Source organism: Oryzias latipes, chromosome 19 (genome assembly GCF_053564925.1).
Source record: "Oryzias latipes strain Hd-rR chromosome 19, Olatipes_Hd-rR_3.1".
Lineage (NCBI taxonomy): Eukaryota > Metazoa > Chordata > Actinopteri > Beloniformes > Adrianichthyidae > Oryzias > Oryzias latipes.
This window is the reverse complement of record NC_136255.1, coordinates 13,546,508-13,573,889: the sequence shown is the minus strand read 5'-3', so window position 1 is coordinate 13,573,889 and position 27,382 is coordinate 13,546,508. Positions and strand designations below refer to the sequence as shown.

The following is a 27,382-nucleotide window of genomic DNA, read 5'->3' as shown; positions in this document are numbered from 1 at the left end:
TGTTGCACAGATAATTCTGTAGGAGATTGGATTAGCGCCAAGTTAAAATTGAGTTCCACCATTGAATGTTAAGGGGAAGCTTTACATGTGTGCACATGCATGTAATCAGCTCTTTAAGGGTTTAAAAAAACCAAGTCCCACCTTTTTAAATGCTAAATAGACGGTTAGATTTTGGTTAGGATGGAGCTGCAGACCTCCATCCACTGACAGGTCACAGAAATATCCCCACTGCTGAGTAAAGAGGAGCTAAATGTGTGAGATTACTCACACAAGCTTGGTTATCATGAACTGTGTCATCATAACCTCATCTGAACTGTACCACTTTATGGAAATATGGCTTTAGAATACTAAGACATGAGTGAAACTTGTGGATTGAAGATGGTAAGATTAGTTTGAGTACCAGCAGCAGAACAGCTGCAGAAGGGTCATCGTGGGATTTGCCTGACTTCAAGTCTGCTGAAATGGGCTCTGGAGGCTCTTGATGATTGTCACAGTATCGTTCTTCAAATATGTTGATGGGAGGATGGAAACATTTCATAATACAAGCCCACCAACAAAAGCTTCCTCTTGAGCTCTCTTGGTTGATTTTATACAATTTTCTTAACCCTTGCTGCTTGTTGCCTCTCAAAATCCTTGAGAAAACATCACAGATAAGTTGTCAAATCTCAGCTAGATCATTGGAGACTTGATTGTTTTCTCAAACAACGCTGTAAGGTTGGGTCATGGGACACTAACAGATCCTTTCCTAATGTTTATTTAACTCAGTGTTTTTCAACCAGTGTGGGAGATGGTCAGGTGTCAGACCATGGAACAAGTGAATAAAACAATGAAGCTAAGAGAGGTGAGTCCATCTGCGATCTGTAGCAGTTTTCGCACTACATCTCCCATGATGCATCGGGTTAAAGTTACAGCGTCTCAGCGTATAATAAGTCTTCCCTGTTAAACGTCTTGAAACCACAACAAACACACATAAATAGTTTTTAAATCTTCTTGATGAAATCAGAGGTCAACAGTTTAGTTCTCCTTCAAGGTTTGTGTTTGTTAACAGCTAAACATCCCAGAGTTTGGTCCAAGTCATCTTTCTAACTGAAACACTTCTAATAATGTCTGGATTATTTTATATGTTAAACATTAGAAGAAGTAATAACATTTAAGAAACAGGATTAAGGTGAAGTGGTCAACAGAAAAAATTAAATTAAATTGAAACAATTTAATAATCTAAAAAGAAATAAAACATTTTTGTTAAAGTTTTTAAAGACTTCATTTTTGACTAAGAAAAGAAAAAACCTAATAAAAGTTCAACATGTTCACTTTTTGTGTAATTACAAAAAACATAAATTTAATTTTAGTTTTTTGTGTAAAATGTATCAAACATATTGTGATCATATAATTGTTCAAAAATTACAGTTTGATTTGATTTGAAATGGTTTATTTCAAGCAATCAAATACAAATGATACACAAAAGCAATATAATCATCAGTTATACATTCATACAGTAACTAATGAAACTTAGGATAATTGGGCATATTAATATATATTGCTTGAAAGGGAGTGGAAGGAAGCGAACTTATATAATCCCACCCCGTTATACTATAACCATTTTATAACATGCTTTATCAATATCCAGTTCATAACTTTTATCAGACAGAATTAAGAATCGTAAAGTATCAATAAAGCACATGACGAAGATGAATTACTTAAATTATTATGTAAAAATAACTATTTCAGAAATCAACATTGCAAATGCAGATCAGTTATATATAATATATGCAGATTATGTTACTTATAAAAGTCATTCATATGAATGAAACAGAGACATATGAGTTACCTTAGCACCTACATTGAAAAAACAAATAAATAAATAAATCACTATTTAGAAAGAATATATTTGGTTTTTGTGAGGTTACACAAAATTGCATTTTATAAAAATTTTTAAAATTGCAAATTATTACTAAAAATTAACTTAACTTTTAAAACATCTTTTAGAAAAAACAGCTGCAACTTCCAGCTGTCAAACAAGGAGTTTCTCCTTTTTTAAATTTTTGGATGCTGGTGTGCTGCGGGATTTTTGTCAAGGATAAAGTGTGCCTTGGCTCAAAAAAGGTTGAAAAACATGGATTTAACTATTGCTTGTCGTGTCCCTTTTGGATGTTTAATTTTGGAACAGAACAATCATCTCAGAGAGTTATATAAAAAAAAATGAATTTCTGCTCTGCGACAGACTGTTGACCTGTCCCACCCTTTGCCCAACACTGGTTAGGATAGGCTCCAGCAACTCCAGTACACTGAATAGGATTAAGAGAGATATGGATGAAGAAAATGAATTTCTTGTGGATGGACTCATTTATCAATTTCTCAGAGGCCAAATTGTGGGAAAATCTGCTGCTATTTGCTCGAACAGTAAAACACGCTGGGGTTTTGTCTTTCGACAGCTGTCTTTAGTAGCCTGGACCAGTGCAGAATTATAATTAGTGTTTATCTCTCCATAGAACGAACTCCGATTTGTGCAAATGCAGATGCAGCCTCGTCTCTGAGTCTCCACTGGAGTGCATTTCTCGTGGAGGAGTTGCACTTTATCTGGAAATCTCCATAATAATAGAAAACCAGGGAGTGAGGAGTGTTCCTCTGCCACATTGTCTGTCTGTGTTGGAAACAACTGCCCAGTACCTTTGTGGAGCACATTTGCAGCTTTTTTTAACAAACAATCTGGCAATCTGGTGTTTTAAAACACTGATTTAAAGAAATTCAAACTTTTAAAAAAAAAAAGCAGAGGTCTCATGTATAATTTGAATGTCTCGTGTTACGGCTGTCCTGTTGCTGTCAATCTGGAGCAGAGTCCTATTTCCTGACCATCATCATCTCCACTACACACATACAAACACACATGCTGCTTGTCTATGGCCCCATTATGCTGGCTTCTTCTGAGATGACACTGTGAACTGAATGCTTGACCCAAACTTGTGTCAGAGAATTCATACAGAGAGGATTTGTCGTTTCTCTTACCTGCAGTTTTTTTTGGCAGTTTTTCTCCATATTATATTGCATTTCACATACAATCTCAATATTTGTCGTAGATTATGGTTTTATTTTGTAACTTGGTATCCTTGACTGACTGATAGAGTTGAACAGAGACTGCATGTTCATCAGCATCAAAAACTGAGGAAAGCATGCTTTGCACCAAATCATAGCTCACGTGGCTAATTTCCATCTTTATGCCCTCACATTTAACAGTTCAGAACATAAATGTAGATAAATGTAGTTAAATTAGATAATAAAAATATTATATTTGTGTTAATTTTTGTGCTTTTTTCACAGTTCTTTACATTGATGCAACTATTAGGACTTCAAAAATGAGTTGAAGTGATTGACAACACAACATTAAACACCTATATTCCTCTCAGTTATCATGTTATGTACACACTGGGCATGTGGTGCAGTTCAAGAATGTGCATTCTTTTAGCCCACAATGTTCACACAAGACCAGGGGTGGGCATTTATTTTCTACCTCCCGGGCCACATTGGGTTCTAAAATTCGATTGAACGACCTGAACACGAGCAGATGCATGGAGTGAAAATGATATAACATGGAATGTAGATGAAAACATTTGGATTTAAAATTATATTCTAAAACAGAATATTCTAGAGTTTTTAGTTTAAAACTTTTGTTGCTATTTTAGATCTCTTTTTTATTGTGAAGCCCTTTGGTACCTTCAAGAAGTTGTAAAGTGCTATTTTGAATAAGGTTTAAATTCATTCATGATCCTTTTAATAAAATCAATAACATTATTTATGAAATAAAACAATGACCAAATAACACTCTATGATTTTCAAAGACAAAACTTCAGGAAAAATATACTGATCCCGTCATAATTCCGCAGAGACTTTGTGCTCATCATACGTCTCACGTTTTGCGCTGTTGTGCTGTGTCCTGCACGTCTGTTTCTCATCCAGTAATGATGAAAAAGTAAATGTCTACGTCTTCTGCTGCAGCTACGCATATATCTGCGTTACCTTTTCACCAGTACAGAGTTCCCTCATTTATGGCAGGAGTTACGTTCTAAAAGTAACCCATGATCGGTGAAATCCACGGAGTCTGATTACAGGCAGTAAAACGCCTCACTGCCTAAATACACTTTTCTCACACAGACATGATCATTTTCACACTTTTCTCTTTTTTAAATTCTCAAACTTTTATAGAAATCTGGTCCAGAATCTTAGAATGAAAACAAAGATGTGTTCGATCAAAGATTTCTGATCTGAAGAGCGCGTTTCTGTACAGCAGACACGGAGGATATTGACTGACAAGGTCTCCAGCCAATCAGGACACAGAACAGGGTGTGCTTTTTAAAACAAAGCAGTTCGTTTCCCCCGATAATCTGGAGCAAGTTTCAGTCTAAATACATCCGCGTCTGGGAACAGGAAAGGCTCTTTGACCCATTTTTTTAGGTGGTCTTGGTTCATTTTCAATCGGACTGAGCTTCGGTTCACTCTGAGATTCCCCAGTCTGAATACAATTCCTCCTCAGTGCAGAACAACTGGACCAAAACGGCTACCATGGCTGAAGTAAACAGAGCAGAAATGCAGCAACAAATGAGCCACGGACAAATATTAAGTGAAGATTGTTGTGTTATCAAACAGTAAAAAACAACTGTACTTGTTAGAACGTTTATTTTAACACAGCTGAAAATGTGTTTTACGTGCATTTCTGTGTCTCTTAAGCGGCACGAATTGCTGTGATGTCACCCTAAAAGCTACCCTGTAGTTTCCTTAACAGAATTCTCTTAAAAACAATGCCATAAAACCACAACGATGAGACACAGAAACTCATTGAAATGGGATTGGATGAATTGAGGCTCATTAAAACAACTTAACGTAATGCACATTGCTTCTCACACTGTTTTCCTGAGAATCTTTATGTCGTAAACACTTAGCAGCATACCTTCATACCCAATGTCTCCTCATCACTGCAGTTGCTTGCATCCTCTTAGTTAATGCACACACGGCCCGTCTCCTTGCCAGTAACCGCCTTGTAGGATGCCTCCGCTGTACCAAAGTAACAAGTAAAAAGTGTTGTTCCCCATGTACAAAACTGGTAATCGAAGTATAAAGTTTTAATAACTTAACTGTCCCAATAAGGATTGTAGGATTGTAGTTCCTGGCCAATGACCAAGATCTTTAGTCACCTGGTTTTGTTCACAAGATTTGGTCCGTAACAGAATGGTCCACTTGATGCCAGTCTGAATACAGACCAAACGCAAGGTGTTGGGACTCGATCTACAACAAAAGATTTTTCCAGTCTGAATACACCCTAAATTGCAAAATGTTTCCAAATACAAAATGAGTATTCTGCAAACAACCAAACCAGGATGTTTACCTATTTTTATTCTGGTGAGGAAAGGATGAAATGCATTTTTTTCAACTTCTGGAAAAAAAAAGAAGCAGCTTGAAGCTTTTTGTCTTCATTTAATCTTTATCTGTGTGAGAGCAGTTTGTTTCTTGCGACATACAGTAATCACAGCTGCTCCTTAGATTCACCTTAGGTGTAGTTCACATTTCTCTGTTTTAATAAAACGAGGTTGAATACATTTGGTTTTCACTGTGTATTCACTTTGAGACAACGGTAAGGAATCTGTTTAACCCTTGTGCTATCTTAGATGACCCCACCCTTACATTGACGTGTTATCCCTACCATGACAAAGGTGGATAAAGGTGGAAATTCTTCATCTAATCCATGGACACCAGTGAAGATCACAAATCATTGAAGAAAAAAGGTTCAGCGCACTGTCTAGTGGGTCTAGATGACCCAACTCCCAATGTTGACGTAGGATACCACAAGGGTTAAAAGGTAGAGTACCACGTCTCAAAAATTTGCTTTTGTCACTGTTGTATTCAACAGTAGTTGTATTGAGCAGTTTGCCTTACTGGTGGAAGTCCATTGATCTGAGTGCTTCATGCTACACAATGAAAGACAAATAAGAGCTTTCATTGGAAGGAAGAGCCTTTAACAAACACTTTCATTAAACAGTCCTTTGCAATTAGCTACCTGCTCCAAAATGTCCTGTTCATCTTGCACATTGACTCAGTGGCCAAATACAATGCAAACTACATCACTCAAAATAATATTGGTTCAGCCTTTATAGAAATTGGTAGAACCAAACATTACTAGATTAAAAAAAAACAATAAATAAATAAATAACTAAAACATAAAACTGAAAGATAGTCTTGTCTTATTTGTGACCTTCCGATAACATTAACTCCTGTAATTCAAACTTTAAATGTATCAATAAAGTCAAATGAAGCCATGACATTCAGTCAATGTTAGGATTAGCCATTGATATGTCAGCAACATTGAAATGTGTTGAAGCGCTGACACACATTCAACCAAGTGTTGCTTTGAATCAAAGCTGGCCAGTGCTGTTCATTAGCAGCTTGTCTCTGATGGCCACCGACTTGATTTCATTCTATCTAGCAGTGTATGCATGTGAACACCTTTTTTAATTAAGATTTATTTTTTTGTAAACACCCACCCAACCTTTATCGGAGCTTCAAAGGTATTGATCTAGTCATCTTTGATCCGTTAAAGAAGCCTAATCCATTTTGAGCTGTGATTTTTTGAGAAAATCAGCATCAGAACTAAAATCATGGTAGTGACCTTTTGTGTTCTGTAGCTTGTCTGCATTCTATTGTGTACTGTATCTATAATTTTACTTTTTTTTTAAGCTCATCTGGATATTCTGTATGTTATTTGTTCAAAGGAACAGATTGAGAAAACGATTTTTTGTATTTTATGATCACCGGTATTTTTGGGATTTTACACTTAAAGCTGAAAAAAGGTTATGATGAAAAAAGGACAAAAGATTCCAAATCTTTTTAACCAAGACAGCCAGAGAAAGAGCCTCATAAATCATACACACGCTTACACATGTGGCGGAAGTAATTACGACTCCTGACTATTTAGAGCAAAGAGGTTACATCACAGTAGAGCAACAAAGTGCACGGAGGAATTAGGTCAGGAAGGATGCATCATAAACTCTCAAGTTAACACATGTAATAATAATAGTAACCAGGGTAACAGCTAAATCTTCTTTCTCTTTCGGCTTTTCCCATCAGGGGTCGCCACAGCGAATCATCCTTTTCCACCTCACTCTATCATGAACATCTTCTACCCTAACGTTAGCCAACTTCATGTCCTCTGTTAAGACATCCATATATCTCCTCTTTGGCCGTCCTCTTGCCCTCCGGCCAGGCAGCTCCATCTCCAACATCCTTCTACCAATATATCCACTATCCCTCCTCTGAACATGTCCAAACCATCTCAGTCTGGCTTCTCTGACTTTGTCGCTAACACAGGCAACGTGAGCCGTCCCTCTGATGTACTCGTTCCTTATCCTGTCTAACCTGGTCACTCCTAAGGAGAACCTCAACATCTTCATCTCCGCTACCTCCATCTCAGCCTCTTGTCTCTGTCTCACTGCTACCGTCTCTAACCCATAGAGCAGAGCTGGTCTCACCACTGTCTTGTACACCTTTCCTTTGAGTCTTGCTGGCACTCTTCTGTCACACAACACTCCTGACACTTTCCTCCAACCGCTCCAACCTGCCTGCACTCGCCTCTTCACCTCTTTTCCACAATCCCCATCACACTGAACTGTTGACCCCAAGTACTTAAACTCCTGCACCTTCTTCACCTCAGTCCCCTGTAACCTAACGCTTCTACCTTGATCCCTCTCGTTCAGACACATGTATTCTGTCTTACTACGACTGACCTTCATACCTCTTCTTTCCAGAGCAAACCTCCACCTCTCTAGCTGTTCCTCCACCTGCTCTCTACTCTCACTGCAAATTACAATGTCATCCGCAAACATCATTGTCCAGGGAGATTCCTGTCTTACCTCGTCTGTCAGCCTGTCCATCAGCATAGCAAACAAAAAAGGACTCAAAGCTGATCCTTGGTGTAGTCCCACCTCCACCTTGAACTCCTCTGTCTGACCTACAGCACATCTCACCACCGTCATACTTCTCTCATACATGTCCTGAACTACTCTGACATACTTCTCTGCCACTCCAGACGACCTCATACAGTACCACAGCTCCTCCCTCGGCACCCTGTCATACGCCTTCTCTAAATCTACGAACACACAATGCAGCTCCTTCTGACCTTCTCTGTACTTTTCCATCAACATTCTCAAAGCAAAAATGGCATCAGTGGTGCTCTTACGGGGCATGAAACCATACTGCTGCTCACAAATCTCCACCTTCTTCCTAAGCCTGGCTTCCACTACTCTTTCCCACAGCTTCATTGTGTGGCTCATCAACTTTATTCCTCTATAGTTGCTGCAGTTCTGCATGTCACCCTTGTTCTTAAAGATCGGGACCAGAACGCTTCTCCTCCATTCCTCAGGCATCTTCTCACTCTCTAAAATCCTATTGAACAACCTTGTTAGAAATTCCACTGCTGTCTCTCCTAAGCACTTCCATACCTCCACAGGTACGTCATCAGGACCAACGGCCTTTCCGCTCTTCATCCTTTTCAGAGCCTTCCTAACCTCATCCTTTCCAATCTCTGCTACTTCCTGCTCCACAACAACCACATCTTCCTCCCTTCTTTCCCTGTCATTTTCCTCGTTCATCAGCTCCTCAAAATACTCCTTCCATCTTTTCTGTACACTCTCTTGGGTTGTTAGCACCTTTCCATCTCTGTCCTTAATCGCCCTTATCTGTTGCACGTCCTTCCCATCTCTGTCTCTCTGTCTGGCTAGCCTGTACAAGTCCTTCTCTCCTTCCTTTGTGTCTAACCTGTCATAAAGCTCATCGTAAGCTTTCTGTTTGGCCTTTGCCACCTCTCTCTTCACTCTACGCTGCGCTTCCTTGTACTCCTGTCTACCTTCCTCAGTCCTTTCTACATCCCACTTCCTTTTAGCCAGCCTCTTCCTCTGGACGCATTCCTGTACTTCCTCATTCCACCACCAAGTCTCTTTACCGTCTTTCCTCTTTCCAGATGACACACCTAGCACCTTCCTACCTGTTTCCCTGATAATCTCTGCTGTAGTTTCCCAGTCATCTGGAAGTTCATCCTGACCACCCAGGACCTGCCTCGACTTCTGCCTAAATTCCTCACAAGTTTCTTCATTCTGTAGCTTCCACCACTTGGTCTTCTTTTCTGTTTTCCCTATCTTCTTCTTCCTGACCTCCAGAGTCATCTTACACACCACCATGCGGTGCTGTCTGGCTACACTCTCTCCTACCACCACTTTGCAGTCATTAACCTCTCTCAAATGACCTCGTCTACATAGGATGTAGTCCACCTGAGTACTCCTACCTCCACTTCTGTATGTCACTCTATGTTCCTCTCTCTTCTGGAAGTAAGTGTTGACTACAGCCATTTCCATCCTCTTCGCAAAGTCCACCACCATCTGTCCCTCCAGATTCCTTTCCTTCACACCAAACCTGCCCATCACCTCCTCATCACCTCTGTTGCCCTCACCAACATGCCCATTAAAGTCTGCTCCAATAACAACTCTCTCTCCTCTGGGAAAACTCTCTATGACCTCATCCAACTCACTCCAGAATCTCTCCTTCACTTCTAACTCACAGCCAACCTGTGGCGCATACCCACTGACTACATTCACCATCACCCCTTCAATTTCTAACTTTAGGCTCATCATCCTGTCTGAGACTCTTTTCACCTCTAGAACACTGTTTACAAACTCCCCCTTCAGAATCACTCCTACCCCGTTTCTCTTCCTATCAACACCATGATAGAAAAGTTTGTATCCTCCTCCAATACTACGTGCCTTGCTGCCCTTCCACCTTGTCTCCTGCACACACAGTACATCTACCTTCCTTCTCTCCATCATGTCTGCCAGCTCTCTGCCTTTCCCTGTCATTGTGCCAACGTTAAGAGTCCCTATTCTCAAACCTATGTTCCTGCCTTTTCCCTTCTCTCTCTGGCAACGGACCCTTCTGCCTCCCCTCTTTCTTCGACCAACAGTAGTCAAATTTCCACCGACACCCTGTAGGTTAACAGCATCGGTGGCGGTCGTTGTTAACCCGGGCCTCGACCGATCCGGTATGTCTAAAGTGTTGTGGATGATTCGCATGGTTATTTTGGCAATTTTTACGCCGGATGCCCTTCCTGACGCAACCCTCTCTATTTATCCGGGCTTGGGACCGGCACAGAAGTTACTGGCTTGCAACCCCTGTGGCTAGATTAACCAGGGTAACAGCTAAATGACAAAGGTAAACAAACAGGGGTTCTGTAGTATTGGAGGCCATATTTACAATTTTTTTAGACTGTGTAAGGAAAAGTGTGCCCTAACAAAGAATGCTCTATTTAAGTTAACTACAAGCATACTTCATCTATACTAAAAAAAAAGGTAGTATAATTGAAATTTACGTCTACTATTTATAAATTGTAATCTTAAAATTTTCCAATTTAGTTTGAAGAAGAATTCAGTTAGTATACTACCTACACATACATGGTTAAAAGTATGCTTGCTATACTTATAATTAAGTATAGCAAATGTACTTCAAATGTACTACTTGAAGTTTATTATTAACTAAATTTGAGTCAGTATACTTTACAAAATAAACTTCAAATGTACTACTCTTTGCTAAGGGTTGGATCATGCAGGAGCACTTCTGAAAGTCTTCACTCTCCTGGGCCACTTTGTAAAATACACTGATTCTGTCTAATTACAGCAACTGTGATTCTATTTTTTATACAGTATATGTATTTACCGTACGAGGGAGATCAGTCAACCTGAAACAGTTGGAGGTTTGGTTAGCGTTCTGCTCGCACAAAAGTGTTCCTGAGCAGGACATCGAACCATACATTTTTCCTGGCGGTTTAAATTTTCCTTACATGGAAGCAAGGCACTATATAAGTAGACCCCATTTACCATCTTGCCATTATTTCTTTAATCTTAGGTTTAAATTAAGAGAAAGTTCAGTTCATCACTTAGGTCAGGGGTCTGCAACCTGAGGCTCACGAGCCACATGTGGCTTTTTTTTTAATCAATTTGGGCTCTATGGCTTTGAAAAGAAAATGTCAATTTAAATACAATAATGGGTTTGTACCTAGTAGTTTGGTTAAGGATAATCATAAAGCTCATATTTTGATCTTCTGCTGCACAACAGTGTGTAGTTGCTGTTCAGAGGCACAGTTCCTAAAGTGTATAAGTGCATTCACGTGTTAAAAAAAATCTGCATTCTTCTATCGTGTTAAGTTTATATTCAGTAGTAAAAAGAGAAAAAGGCACATCAAAGTCATGATGATAGAAACAGAATTGTTGACTAAATTTTTACTTCAAGTAAATCTGCTGCAGCAAGAGGATCACTGGGTGTATTTTATTTTGAAAGGAACTTCTTTGTGCTGCTGTCTAAAGGGAAATAAATTAAGGTACAATTGTTCCACATGGAAGAATATAACACTGGTATTACAACATTATTGTAAATACTTAAAAGCTACATTTTTTAAACGAATGGCTTTATGAACACATAAACATAAGGGTATTTATGTAATGTGTATTTAGTAACGTGTGATGGTTCTAATGTTTAGGCCACCCTTTGATGAAAAAAAATCATTTTGCTTTAATAAAATTGAAAAAAGCAACATTACAAAAGAAAGAAAGAAAAGGCAACCTTGCCGTACCAATGCTTGACTGTCACTTAGCATAAAGGATTTTGAATAAAACAAATGAGTCCTCTATAAAAAGCAAGACTTGAAAAGCATTTAATTTTAGAGTAATTCATTTTTTCCACTGAGAAAAAAACAACAGCAAATGCAAAACAATGAAACACAGAGTGTCACTTAAAGAAAGCCTTGTAAACATGAGACTGTAATGTTTTGTGAGACTATGTTGATGAAGTTACATGTAAATAAGCAATTTATGTATTTGTTCTAAACGTTTTTTTTTGTTTAGGTTATAAAGGAATTAAAGTGACCGAAGTCTTCAATTTAATCTTTTTTTTTTTTTTTTACTTTGTTTATGTCTTGTTTTTAAGAGTTTTAATTCCCCCATCTCTACATGTTAGAGTCCTTTTAACGATGATTATGCTGTTATTTTAGCCAAAAATAGGTATAGTTTTCAAGGATTTAGTCTCTGCCCCCCCATACTTCCCTGTTGCTGAAAGCTCGGAGCAGGGAGCTTGTGGCACACCCAACTTATTTTTTACGACATTTATTTTGTCTGCTCCTGATTTAAAACAATTTCAATCAAGAAACACCGCCAATTTGTGCTTATTTAAAAAAAAAAAACAAAATCCTCCATTACCAAAAGGCCAAACGAACATGTTAATAAAACCAAAAAATGGTTTCTCTTTGGAGTTGGTCATCTTTGGGCAAGGAACTTAATCTAAATCTTAAACTAAATCTATCCTTATTAGGACCCAAGTGTACGGAGCCCCCTAAATGGCCATTGAAGAAAATAAAAAATTGAAGTAAAAAAAAAATTTGAATTAGAAAATAAAATAAAATAACGGGTGCGCACCAGTTAGTACACTGACCAAAAATATAAACGCAACACTTTTGTTATTGCTCCCATTTTTTATGGTATGAACTCAAAGATGTGAAACATTTTCCACATACACAAAATAACCAGTCTTGTTGCCAGTCTAGGGCACACCTGCTGATCATGCTGTCTAATCAGCATCTTGATATGTCACACTTGTAAGGTGGGATGGATTGTCTTGGCAAAGGACAAGTGCTCACTATCACAGACTTATACAGATTTGTGAACAATATTTCAGAGAACTGGTTATTTTGTGTATGTGGAAAATGTTTCACATCTTTGATTTCATACCATAAAAAATGTGAGCAATAACAAAAGTGTTGCGTTTATATTTTTGGTCAGTGTATCTACGGCAGAGTTTTAGGGTCAGTTTACAAAAAAAGTCTTTAAATTACGACTTGTAAACCTTGTGCTATCCTAGGCACTTTACCATTGGGAGTTGGGTCATCTAGACCCACTAGACAGTGCGATGAACCTTTTTTCTTCAATGATTTGTGATCTTCACAGGTGTCCATGGATTACATGAAATCTTTCCACCTTTATCCACCTTTGTCATGGTAGGAATAACACGTCAAAGTAAGGTTGGGGTCATCTAAGATAGCACAAGGGTTAAGTCGTAAATTTACGAGAAAGAAAGTCATAACGGTTAAATTACAAGATTTTAATTCATGAATTTGCGGGTTTTTATCTTGTAAAGTTACGAGATAAAACTCATAAATATACGACTTAAAATCTCGTAAAATTACGAGAAAAAAGTTATAGATTAACGAGGACAAAACACCAAAGTTGTCTGTTTATCGGAGCCTAGCTTGAAGATGAAATATGTGGAGCCTTTTGTGAAGCTTTATTTCCTGAAAGGTTTAAAAAACAAAGAGATTTTGAACATTTTAGCGACTCAAAATCAGATTATTTTCAGTGGAGCCGGCTTTCGCTGTCAGTAAAGCGGAATTTTATATGTAAAATTAGGGGCTCAGAGACACGTTTGGGTGTAGAAAACGGCTGCAGCCTTTATTTTCCTTTTCATTTACATAACCTGAAGTTCATTTGTCACCTTACGTCATGAACCTGTCATCCGAACACCAATGTGGAAGTAAACAGTATTATATACGCCCCCTCCTCCAGATGAAACGTCCCGTTTCAACATAAATCAATAAAGAGGAATTAAATTAATTGCTAATATAATTATTAAATTATATTAGCATTAGAACGTTGCCAAATGCCAAAAGTGCTCCTTCTAAGACGGAAGCATCACACAAACGTAGAGATCTTGTCTTTAATGGAGGAAGAAAGGATTGAAGTGGACAGCTGCAGGGATACCGATGTCTTCATCAAGGGGCTGCAGAGATCCTGCAAACCACCCATCAATAAATAAAACATTAATAAATCGTAAATCAAACAAATAAGCTTCCAAACATTTGGAACATTAATAAACCTTCAGTTTACCTGTTCAATTGAGTTACGTTGGTCTGCTCTGCTGCTGCGCGGCGTTCACTTGCTGCTCTGTATGCTCAACTTCAATCTTGAGTTTTTTTCTCATAAATGTACGAGATTTTTTTCTCGTAAATTTACGAGTTAAAATCTCGTAATTGGACTTTTGTGGTGGCCCTAAAACTCCATTGTAAGAATTGAGTGCGCACCTGTTAGTTTTTTTTATTTATTTATTTTTTATTTTTTACCAGTTACTAACAGCCATTAATACAAATACCAAATGGCTTTGGTCAGTCATAAGAATCCAAATGCTAAATATAATTTGGCATTTGCAGCCCATTTTGAACGCGCTTTGCATGCATCCACCGATATCAATAGAGTTTACTCTATCATCTTTTTTCGCACCAGTTACTTTTTTTTTTTACTACAAATTTTTTTTTACTAATTTCTTTTGTTTTTTACTTATATTTTTTGTTTTTTAACTTCAAAATTATTTTTTCTTCAATGGCCCGTTAGTGGTTCCGTACAATTGTACTGTGAATGTAATTTTTTTTAACACAAAGCTGACACTTAAAATATACATCAGTGTGAATATTGCCTTTATTCAAACTAAACCCAAATTTACATCAAAATCATTAAAACTGCACCTTTAATTTATCACTACTGTAGTTTTTCAATGTGTTATGACTTTCATTGTACTTTTTTTTAATTCCTAGAGAATAACCAAAGATGGGTAGATGTCTATCTGAACTAACATAATCTGAAGGATGATGCTGTGAGGACTTCTGTGTGACAGTTCTAGCATTCAGGCTGAACTGTTTCCTTGTATGTCTATCTGTGCTAAATCAGAGATGTGTGGAGATGGAGAGGTGATTACAACTATGACACTGGGTGTTGGATTATGGGGGATTACATGCACGCAGAATTTAACACACATACACACAGTTTTCATGATGACACAAGAGTCTGTAGGGCTAATACTGTCATACAAAAGGGTCAGAAATAGGGATAAAGCAGAGGAGAGGAATAATAGATGGATATGTAGCGCTGGATTATAAATCATTATGTCAAAATCGTCAGGAAGGTAAAGCAGCTTGTATGCATGGCGGCAGCTTTCTTGGATTTCAATCTTCCTTCCTCTTTTTCTTTCCTTCTTCTCCAGGCAGTAAGCTGCCAACATGACCATTCACAGAGGATATTTTTCCACCTCTCTGTGGCCTCACATCTTCCTCTTGCTCGTCTCCTCCCCGCTGCTGCGTGCCCGGCCTCTCCTCATCCACTCGTCCATTAACGTGGCGGTGGTGTTCAGCGGTTCCAGCTACCAGAATGAGGTCAGAGGTCGTCTCAGCGGGGAAAACTTTGTGGATCTGCCGGTGGTGGTCAGCCCAGTGACTGTCCTGGTCAATGACACAAACCCCCGAGACCTGCTAACCCGCCTCTGCGATACCATGGCAACGGAGAAGCTGCACGGGGTGGTCTTTGAGGATGATGTGGGCTTAGGTGTGGGTGCTCAGGTAAACATCTTCAGTGGTATTTGGTCATCCATAACAATTTCCTACAGCTGCACCTGGCAGAAATTTTATGTAAAAGATTGAAGCATAAACGTTTCAAGGAGCGGTGCCAAATGACTTAATAAATATGTGTGTGCTTTCTCTAAAACATGAAATAGCACATTATTTTTAGAGATAATCAGAAAATGTAACATCACGTAAAACATGCTGTAAAATTATGTTTTTGTCAGAAATGTGCTTCTTATTAATTTTGTAATGTAATTAATGCAGATAAAAAAACACATGAGAAAAAACTCTATAAATGTTGATCACATGTCTCCATGGGAACCAGCTTTTGTGAAAAAGGCAGGTAGAAAAAAATGTGAAAAATGTTAAGGACATTTTCACCAGTCATAAAGTTAATGAAAAGGGTCATACTTGGAAGTCAAGTGCAGAGTAAAACAATTGATAAAAATGTATAAATACCTGTCATTACGTTCTGCTAACCAATGAGAAAAAAAACTTCTCTTGTAATGTAAAAATGTGCAGTCATCTGCAAAAAAACGAGTCCTGCATAATCACAAACTCAACTTTTTGAGTGTATGACCTCTTCCAGAGTGAAGACCAGAGACACAGAACAAGCAAACTCCACCCATAAATGACCCAGTTTGGATTTGCAAAAAGTTGTTTTTAAGACAATAGCTCTAAAATAAAGTACAAACCTTCAACAACAAAGCAGTTAACATATTTTCCACATTATGAGGCACACCTAAAAGCCCTGATTATTATAATTTTTTTCCTCAAAATACAATAGTGTACCTAATAATCTAGAGTGCTTTATTTATGGTTTAATTCTGGATGTGCTTGTTGACGTTGAAGCAATTTTGAGAGGGTCTGTCAAAATGTTGTGGCTAGTCTGTAGCGGTGTTAGAGTGTTTTCTACTTTTTTTTGTATGTTACAAATGCGGTTGGGAGTTAGCGTAGTTACATTAACATGTAACTGGTGGTAGCAGTCTGTTTACGTGTTGTTAACACAGTTGGGGGTAACAGGTTTTGAGAATACACCAACGTGTCTAAAGTGGCTAACGTATAGATCTCACATATACGTTTTAGAAACACTGCGATCGCAGTTAATCTCTTACTCTTTAGTCTCGCTTAGTGTGTTTTATGTGTTTTGCTGCGCCTTTTAAATGACATAAGTTTGAAAACAGACAGTTCATTGACAGTGGGCCTTATATTTTGGGGTGCCCTATTGTGCAGAAAATATGGCAACTCATAACTTAAAATCTGCCTAACTATATTTAGAAAACAAGAAATAAAGTAGACTGAAAAGGAAATTAATTTCATGAAGCTATGTGCTTTTCTGTTCTACAACACTGAGCAAAATTCCTCCTCAGGTGGCTGAAGTGGCTCAAATCCTGGATTTCCTCTCTACTCAGACAGCTCTGCCAATTGTGGGCATCAGCGGAGGCTCTGCAGTGGTCATTCCGTTCAAGGTACACTCAAAACACCTCAGCACTGACATCTGAACGCTTTGAAGTTTGACCCGGACCATAAATACCTCTAACTTTGAAAGAAAATTGCACTTCGCAGCTTAAATGACTTTAGATACGTATAAAGACAAGAGAAATGGTCTGCACCGAGATCTGCTTTGCTTCTCCTCAGTCTCAGTCGGGACTCTTTTGTAGCAGCATCACTCTGTTTAAACCAACTTAAATAGGTCAAAGCAACCAAACCTACTTTAAAACTGGCTGCATATGAGTATTACATTTGGATGACTTAAAATTGACTGACTACAGTTGTCGAGCCTCATCGGCTCATTTCATCCATGTCTGGAAAACATTTTTGGAAGTGAAACTTTGCAGCGATTTGTGCTTCTGTCAGACAGAAAATAAACTGGGCATGTTGCTTTTGCAATGACTCAACATGTATATTTTTAAAGAAGAAGATGCAAAGCAGTAAACTGTGTAGTTATGTTGTAAAAAAAAGATTGATGACACCAGATGGAATCACTTTACCTCTACATTTAGTTGGATAATGACTCCATTCTTTCTTTCTCTTCATGCTTCCCTGCCCTTCTTTCCCTTTAATTGCCATTTTCAGCACCTTGTATTTATAGAAGCAACTCTCACTTAGAGACGCACAGTGCATAAACAGTGTATGACACGTATGAGAGCACACTCGTGGAGCCGAGTGGCGGCATCTCCTCACCTTTCAACAGCACCAGGAATGCAAAGCAAAATGTAGCTGTGGAACTGTGAATAGTGGATGTCACCACAGGCAGGAGTTTGCAAACCATTTTGTACTTATCGCCTTCCTGTTAATCAAAATGTATCTGCAGATGTCACATTATAGATGAGTATTAAACAGGAGGAGTTGTAGCTGCGGGAGGGTGATTGATTTGCTTTATTTGGATGGCAGAGTGAGTGAGGATGAGGCAGGGATTGGAGGGAGACGCTGCGCTGAAGCTCTGCTGACAGCTCCCTGAAGGCAGCTTTTAACTGCCTCAAAGTTAAATCTTCCGTCTCTCTTTTGAGAGTGAAATGATCACTCCCACTCCTGTCTTTTTTCAGGCTTTTTTTCCCCCCATTTATTTCTTTTTTAAAATCTATATTCATTTTCCCAATAATCTTCGCTTCTTTTATAAATTTAAAATAGAGGTGGGAAGGATAAACTTTTTTTGAGTTTTTGCGATGACAAACAAACCTTACTTTTCATTTGTTAGTTTTCTTTACTCACCTTTTTTTTTCTACTCACAATTTTCAAAATAAAAGCTGAAATGAATGGCCAACATCTCTTCATTAGTAGGTCCACATCAGCCTGAGGAGAACTGCTTTCTCCTTTTAATGCTATGACGTGGGAAACAATTTGTACTATTTATTGGTTGTGGAAGGAAGAATCTTGTCTTACAAAAATTTAGATTATTTGTTGTGTGACATTAATATCAGTTTCCACAGATGAAGATGTAGTGGCTATCTCATGACTTTACATATCAAAGGCACTTTATTTCAGGAATTAAATCATTCTACAGAGCTGCTACACTGCTTTAGCTCACAGATAGCACCCTTGGTCCAAGGAGTGAAAGATGTGTTTTTAAATCTCAGTAGAAGATTTTGTTTTCAGGTAAAAGATTTTGCCAGCCTGTGAGAACTGCATTATGAGAAATGTGCAGTGGAAGTTTGGACCATTTTACCTATTTGTTCCTATTAGGAACGCCAGGGTGGGAGAGGGAAAACTCTGTGTAGTTAATGATGTGACAAATTATTTTAAGTTTGTGGTGAAGGAACAAAAGTCAAATTTTGCAACAGTGTCCCAGTTCTTTTGTGCCAAATCTCCCCAATATGTCACATTCCAAAATTTGTTTAACCCAATTTTTGTCCACTACCTTGACTTGTTAAGGATGGAACCAAAGGTTTGAACTCATCCGTGTTCTCTGGATCAGGAGCTCGTAGTTTCATCCATCCATTGTTTAACGACAACACCACATTATCAGAATAATGTGTCATCCTCATTTCATTTCTCTTAATATCTCCTCTAACTTATTGCTTCTTTACCCCAAAGTGACACAGACGCTTCGCCTAAATGTGCTGGTTCCAGCATTTCCCCTCACAAACTTTGTCATTGATCGACGCCCTCCAGTTTGTAATTTGCAGAGTCAATCGTGACTTGTTTTTGCCAGATTATTTATTGTTGCTGCTCGACAGCAGCAACAAAACAGCACATTATAAATGTCCGACGGTGACCGTTTTTCTGAAGAGCTCCAAGTGCTGAGTGACGCTTCTCTATTTAGCACAAACAGCAATAGACTCTCCTCTCTGGTCTGCGTGTTCAAGGCCTTACTCAGCCTTCTTCCATGTGCTGCCATTCACTCCATTTCTCTGTCGTAAAGTCTTCTTTGTTGTCAGAACGGAGAAAAAACATCTTGGCAGAGGTGTCGGTACAATGGGACAGGTGTATTGGATGCAAAAAGACATATGCATGAGTGCATGGATCTCTTAAAGGATAAAAGAGCTCAATACTACTTAATTATCAACAGCCTGATGAGGATCACAATCTTTGATGGGGGTTTAAAAAGAAGCGGCAGCCGCACGGGCCGCCTATTTATGGTGCCTGTCTTAGTGATCTCTTTTTATGGCAACAACAAGGAAGGAGGGAATGAGACCAAGATGAAAAGGCTAAGGGGAGGAGAGGAAGCGTGTCTTTTGTCAGACGGCACATACATCAAGCAGCAGCAAAGGGAAGGAAATGAGAACGAGCGAGGAACGGCTGAGAGAAGACATCAAGACTATTCAATAGGGCTTACAAATAAAAGAAGGGAAAAAATTTTTTTGCAGCCTCTCTCTCTGAAGGGCTGGAAATCAGAGGTGGAGTGCGTCTGCGCTCTTGGCTGGCAGTCACTGCAGTGTGCCGGGTGATCTTCAGAGGGTGCTGCCTCCAAATGTCTTCTTCTGGGGTGTGGAGAAAGACAGCGCCAAAAATGCTGCGAGGCGGATCAACTAGAAGCTTTAAAGTTAGAAGTTAACTAACATAAATTACGTACAACAAATACTGCTATGACTGCTGTTGTTCTTCAACAAATTGGAGGTGTAATTTTACACTTTTATTAAAGTTTCCTGCCAGGACTTCATGCTGAGTGAATATTTGATTTATTGATTTTAATTTATTTCAAGCATTGTAGTCAAAGCAATAAAGAATTTACACATATATATCAAACTCATTACAGAAATGATACACGTCACTCATGTCACATTTGCTTAATTAAATACAGTGATCATTAACTAAATTAGTAGAGCTTGATTTATTGCTTGAAAAGGAGAGGGAAGAATCAAGCTTATATAATCCCACCCCATCCTAACATCATTCATTTGTGACTTATTTTTAAAAAAATGTTGAAAACCAGATTATTGCAAATATATGCACTTTTTACACCAATCACATGAAAGCCTTCAGTGCATTTAGGAATGCAGACATGGTCAAGATGATCTGCTGCAGTTCAAACCGAGCATCAGAATCAGGGCTGGATCTAGCCAGCCCATGTTGGGGGTGCAGACGGAATATCAAGGGGGATGGGGGGGGGGCAAATTCGGGTATATTGATGGTAGGGTCAGAATCTGGTATTGACAACATGAAAGCATGGATTCATTCTGCCTTGTATCAATGGTTCAGGCTGGGCCTAAAAGCCACTTTCTGTCAGGAACTGGTGGAGGACGAATCTAAAATGCAGGAGACCAGACTTGACAGTGGAAACTCGAACATCTGATAACTTTACAAGAGTGCGACACACGGGTGACAGAGCGGACACATTTATAGGATGAGGACAGTTAACCCTTGTGCTATCCTAGGCACTTTAACGTTGGGAGCTGGGTCATCTAGACCCACTAAACAGTGCTCTGAACCTCTTTTCTTCAATGATTTGTGATCTTCACTGGTGTCCATGGATTACATGAAATCTTTCCACCTTTGTCATGGTAGGGAGAACACGTCAATGTAAGGGTGGGGTCATCTAAGATAGCACAAGGGTTAACAGAAATTAAAACAGCTGCGGATGATTATGAACATGAATCTGGAGAAGAGGACCACTTAACACTAAAGTGCACTTTTAACCTCTCGAGACCTGGTGTTCACATATGAGGACTTCACATTGTGGGTTTTATTATCACTGTTGTTAATTCTAATTACCCGGGGCCTTGCGACTACGAAATAAAAAAAAATCCATATCAAACAACAGCTCAGGTCTCAAGAGGTTAACAGGAATCCTGCAATTAACACTGAATTTTTTTATTTTCCCAGGAGCAAATCAGGATAAAAAAAACTTTTTATTTTTTTAAATCAAAAAGTTTATTTTATAAAAAGGTTCTGCAATCCTATAGGGAAAAAAAATCCCACCAGGAGTTTTATTTCAAAGCAATCAATCATGTTTTAAAGTTGTCAGATGTTGAACAAAAGATTAGCAAACTCTCAATTTTTTTTTCTGAACAGCTTGCCTCTCTTCCTGAAAAAGATTTGTGTTTATTTCCTTTTGAAGAAAAAAAAAACACTCCTAGACCCCAACTGCATTGCTTTTGTCAAAAAAAAAAACCTTAAATCTCTTTTTTTTTAGCAAAAATACTGTAGCCTTCTGACATTTAACAAGAAAGATTTGCTTTAGTCCCAAATCACAAGTGCTTACAGTATCTGATGATGATAAATACAAGTTCAAACGAAGCTGACAAACTGACACAAAAGCAAAGCGAGAAAGGGAAAGTACTTTAAGATAAGAGTTTAACTCAAGCATTTGGGCATATAATGTCATTAATCATGATTCAAGGCAGTCAATACAAGATTATTTTTCAGCTGTCTTAGCTGGCTGCAGCCTAAGGTCACGCTCTCCTTCAGATATTGGAATGAAATGGTGCAAGAAGTCAGACATTTCTCACCGGATTGGTGTGTTTGTTTCTTTTTTGGGGGCTTGTTCCTGCAGCCGGACTGACCCGCTTTCTCTGTTTGCCATTCAGCACATGTCTGCCCTCCTCAACACTTCATTTCTGACTTTCTCCTGGCCTCATGATCCAGAAATCAGACACTCCATAAGCAGGTCATGAGAAGCTCAGAGCCGACACACTGTTTTCCCTGTGGAAGCTGAAACCCATGTTCATGGCGAGGCCACCTCCAAACTTACAGCCCAGTATCCTATCAATCAGGGACGCGCAGAGGATCAAAGAGGGGCTCAAAGTCGGAAAAGGTAAAAAGGGCAGCAAAAACAAACATTTTTTTGTCCTTTAAACAGTTGAAATTAAGTCAAATTTTAAAGTACTAATAAATAACTACGGTACTCAGCTACGTGACCTGTGTAAGTAAAAATGATACCACTGTCATTTTTTTTTATGTAAACAAATTATTGTCAGCATGACTTCATTCACTTTATCACAGATTTGGAAAACATCCAAAGCAATAAAACACTGAAGGCTATTTATTTTGGCATGGCCAACATGAATCAAGTTCAATACAGATGGTAATATTTTAACAGATATAACCTTTATCCCCAGAATGCTGAACTTACTAATAATATTTAATGTTATTATCAGGCTGTTACTGTGAGGATTTTTGGGGTTTAGTTTGATTCTTCGGTCGTGTTATTGGATATTTTCTGTCTCATGTTAATCATCCACAGCTGTCTTCATTTTTGTTAATTGTCTTTAGTGGGTAGAAGTGTCTGGTTTTCAGTTCTACATTTTCAGGTCATTTCATGTATCCCTTTTTTTCCCCTGTTTAAATTTATTTATTAAACGTTTTTGCCACCAAGCCTTGTTTCCTGCATTTTTGCCCTATATAATAATAATAATAATAATAAAAATACATTTTATTTTAAAGCGGCTTTCAAAACACCCAAGGACGCAGTACAGGTTGAAAAATAAAACACAATAAAATCACAACATGTTAAAAACAATTAATAAGTTGAGATCATTAATAAAATCAGATAGCAGAAGATGGAAAATTGTGATCTGGAAAAGCAAGCTTAAACAGATACGTTTTGGGTCAGGATTTAAAAATTGTAAAGGAGTCAATGTTGCGGAGGTCGTGACCATACGGGCCGGAGGGCCGGTAAGCTGAAAGGAAAAAGAAGACCGGAGAGAGCGAGAGGGAGTGTTAATATGGAGGAGATTAGAAAGATAAGAAGGAGCCAGGTTTTGGAGGGTTTTGAAGGTGTAGAGAAGAATTTTGAATTGAATCCTGAAAACTACTGAAAGCCAGTGTAGCTGCTGGAAACGGGAGAATGGGAGTGATGTGATGGAAGGAAGGAAGGAGTATATATCCAGTGTGACTAGTTCTAGATTGGGATTCACAGCTAAACTCTCTTTTTGATCTTATCCTCTAAACATGGGCCTTTGTTGTGATTGGCAACATTAATTCAAAAAATAGTGAAACTGAATGACACTGAATCTAAAGAAGGCAATTCTGATCAGAAAAGATTGGCATTAGACAGGAAAGGATTTATAAGGGCTGGGAGAATTTTATATTAAACGAACTCTAACTCTTATTTCAACGCAATTGGGTTTAAACAGATTTGACAAAAAAACTGCTCACACAAACTGTCTCCAGACTGATGAAGCCACTTGGATGAGTGGCAAAACATTTCAAGGAAGAAGAATTAAAGTCCAGTAGCTGTGACTCAACTTCCAGACTCCTTTTACCAACTTGAAACTAACTTTTTTTTTTACTGACAATGTTCAATCATGCATTAAAATATTGCAAACAAGCAAACACCAATGCAAAGGGTAGAATCCAGAGGCAGCTATAGCATACCTGTAAAAAGACATTTAGTTTCAGACCCCTACTGAAGAACCTATGAACATGCTATAGATGTGATTCATTTATTTTGAAAATAACACCGATAATTTTGTAGTTTGTATCCAACTTCCTGTCCCTGCTCAATCCGCTCGGTTAAATTGAGGGGCCGTGTTCAGACGTCTGGCAAAAGTAGTTACTGACTTCTTGACTAATATAGAGTTTTTCTGAAATATCAGTGACTGGTCACTAGTTAGACCATAACTCTCAGATTCAAGTAGCTGAAGAGAGACAGCTTCACTGTCACGTCTCATAAGTTCTCTGTGGGACATCAGTTTCACGCTGTTCCTGACGCTCTGTCTCTGAGTTCAAGTGTAGCTACAAAGACAGAAGCAGCAGCTCAGAATCCCAGTATAACACAGAAATGGCTACAATAGAATACAGTGGGAGCTTTGTACCAATGTTTCATTCTTGCATCTCTAACAGGAATTTATTAATGCTAATAAAAAGCAGAAGTAAAATAAAAAACAAAAAACAAAAGTTGCTCAAGCCTTTAGGGCCCTTTGCGTGCACGTTCCTGTTATTTGTCACAAACCAGGCAGATGGCTGGTTCCAACTGCAGCAGGTTTTTTTAGCTCAGCTAAAAGTCCACAAAGCTAAATCAAGGTCAGGCAGGCAGGGGCCTTCATGGAAGCATCAGAGAAGGGACTGGAGTAGTCAGGATTCAGGTGAAACGTGGGGCAGGCAAACTGAGTCAGAGACAAAAGTGGGTGAGGAAATCAGAAGATCAGCTCTGGATATAACACTTGGTAATGCAGGCAGAGTGGCACAAACAACACTTCGCACAGAGTGAGACTCAGTACAGTGCTTAAGTATTACTGTAAGTGATTGCAAATAAAAGTCAGGTGTGTGGCATCCAGAAACTGTGTGCTGGGATTGCTGGGAGATGTAGTGTGTTTAGAATTCTGGAGATGGTTTCCGTCGATGACCGGGGGGGAGACAGAGTTTTGACTTCTGATATTATCAGAGAGGTGGTCAGGCCAACTGGAAATGTTGCATGAATCACTCCCTCAACACTGATGTTAAATACAGTGCAAGTATTTAACATCAGTGCAAGTTCTCCCACTTAAAAAGATGAGAGAGGCCTGTCATTTTCATCATAGGTATACCTCAACTATATGAGAGACAAAATGAGAACAAAAATCTAGTAAATTCTGGGAAGACTTGCCCCATTGTGTCTTCCATAAAGTTTGTTTCTAAGCTTCAGTCTATAAAAATTACTCTCAATTTCAATTCTCTATCATTTAAATGTTACGTGGAACTCCTCAGGGCTCGATTTCAGTTTTCCCTTTTTATCAAATTCTACGTTTTCTCATAGACACGTAATCTGTTTTTTCATACTCAGCTGCTCATGTGAGGATTTGGTGATGCATCGCTGCTTTCATTGAAGATTTACCTGCTTGGACACTTTGAGAAACAGCATCTCCCAGATAAGACGCTGCAATGGTACCACATGCTGATCCATCCTATTGAGTCTTTTTTTTTTTTACAGATTGGTGCCTCTTGAGCTTCTTTATAACCGCAGAGAGGCAATTTCTTTTTCCAGCGAAAAAATTCTAAGTTAAGAACTCTGGTGTCAAAGGCGGAGTTTGACATAATTATACAGGCTTTGAGTGGCTTTCACTTGCATTGTTGTTGTAGCAGTCTCTTCACAAGTTTGATTCAGGGGGGAACTTCACAGCCTCCAGTCTGTGCCAAACTCTGCTGCTGCTCACTCACACTTGTAAAAAGAGCATACATGACACTGAATTTTAGCCGAGCATTAATGCTGGTTTTAGAACAGTTAAGGTTCTGGTGCTCAAAAGTAGAGAAAGCTTCAACGTAAATTTTCAGCAACAAAAACATTTTATGCAGCACGATCATTTATGTCGATAGAACTATGACCCCAGACTGTAAAAATGGTTTATTTTTGTGCTCTAAATTCCTCTAAAACTGGGTAATCTCCATCGACACATCTGTGGATTTTTATGAGTGTTTCTTATTTTTCTTTTTCTTATTTTACTGATATTTTACTGTAAAAGTATTTTAACCTGCTTATCTTGTTTGCATGATCTGCAGAATGTGTCAGGAGAAGTCCATTCTTTAAAAACAATTGTTTGTGCATCAGAGCTTTTTTTTGCAGAGCAAGGCGATTGTCTTTTATCAGAGGATCAAACTCTTGTCTTTAAGAATTTTGCTTCTGTTGTTAAAAAATTGATAAGTAAATCTCAAGAGATGTTTTTGATCAGGAAGTTCATCATTTTATGGTGCTACTACCACAAAACAATTCAGTTCAGTATGACTTTCTGGTTTTCTTCCAAAATAAACTAATTAAAATTGCAGAATTTTGATGATCTTTCACTACATAGTTTCCAGAGATGTTACTTGTTTCATTGTAATTAGTAAAAAAAAAATCCCTTGTTAATGGTAACATTTTGGAACCAAAGCCTTTTACTGATTAGAAAGTAATGTGTTGTAAGCTATTTTTGAGACTTTTAGACATTTAAAAAGGACACATTTAAAAGATAAATAAAAAAAAAGAAAAGTAACACATTTAAAAGATTTAACTAATTAAACCAATATTACACATTTTTCATGTTTGATACCCCTAGACTCCTGATCGTGGTCCAAACTTTCCCATTGGATATAACTTGGTCTGCAGTTCTTCATGATTCCACTAGGGGCAGTAGAAGGGCTTTTCAATATGGCTGCCACAATGAAATCTCAAGAACATTTTTGGTGGGAAAAGTTTTGCTAATTTTTGAAATTTTATGGTGAGACTAACTCAAATATTGTTTTTCATTTTTTGAATGACTACTATCTGCAATGAAAGACTTCAACATTTGTTGATGATACTTAAAAAAAACAGTTCCTCCATGTTATAAATGCATGCATCACATTTAAGACAGTGGGTAAATAAGGTGCTTTTTCCTCAACACTCATGTCAATATTTATTTATTAATAAAAACGTATTTAAATTAACCAACGTATCATGATTGATACGTTTTATATCTCATAAATAAATGTTATTGTAATTTTTGTGTGTGTGTTGATTTAAGAATCAATTTAAGATGTCACTTAGGAAACAAACAGATCCAAACTTAGAGGTGTTTAGTCTGCAAATGTTACATTTTTAGTTTGGACAGGTACTGTAAAAAAATTATTTCAAAAAACTTCTAAAACAAATCTTACATTTAATCTGGTCAGAACAGAAAATTTATTTTACTTTATTGTGAGAATGGTTACAAGTAAGACTTTATTCAATCAACACATACATTTTCAAAGAAGTCATCCAAAACTGACATTAATTTGGAAGAACTGTTTTGTGTGTAAATTATGACCAAAACAAGTCCTTCCAATGAGGGGAAGGGACCATACAAACTTCGCTCCGTACTGTATGTGTGCAGCCACCATGTCCACAGACTTCCTGTCACATTACCATACGCTCCTGGGGTAAGGCTGCTAATTACGCCTGTGTGTGACAGCCGCACTGCCAAGGTGGCGGGAAGAAGACGGCTGGGAAGAGGAGGATGAGAGAAGGGGAGGGTGAACCCTGTCTCTTCATGTGGGTGTGTTACTCTGAGATTTCAACATGGAAAAGAAGGTCACTTTGATGTGATTCTTATTAAAATTCACAATGGAGAAGAA

The 27,382-nt window shown here is 38.3% G+C and overlaps 1 protein-coding gene across 1 annotated transcript in view; it reads left to right on the top strand.

The window, feature by feature from the left end:
• The window catches only part of LOC101166504 (glutamate receptor ionotropic, NMDA 2C), an 85,842-nt gene that overhangs the window by 6,606 nt on the left and 51,854 nt on the right, over positions 1–27,382 (top strand). The window contains exons 2-3 of the mRNA XM_078938160.1: positions 15,107–15,454; positions 16,828–16,926. Coding sequence (XP_078794286.1) covers positions 15,119–15,454; positions 16,828–16,926 — 435 coding nt within the window. The 5' untranslated portion in view covers positions 15,107–15,118. The remainder of the gene's footprint in view (positions 1–15,106; positions 15,455–16,827; positions 16,927–27,382) is intronic.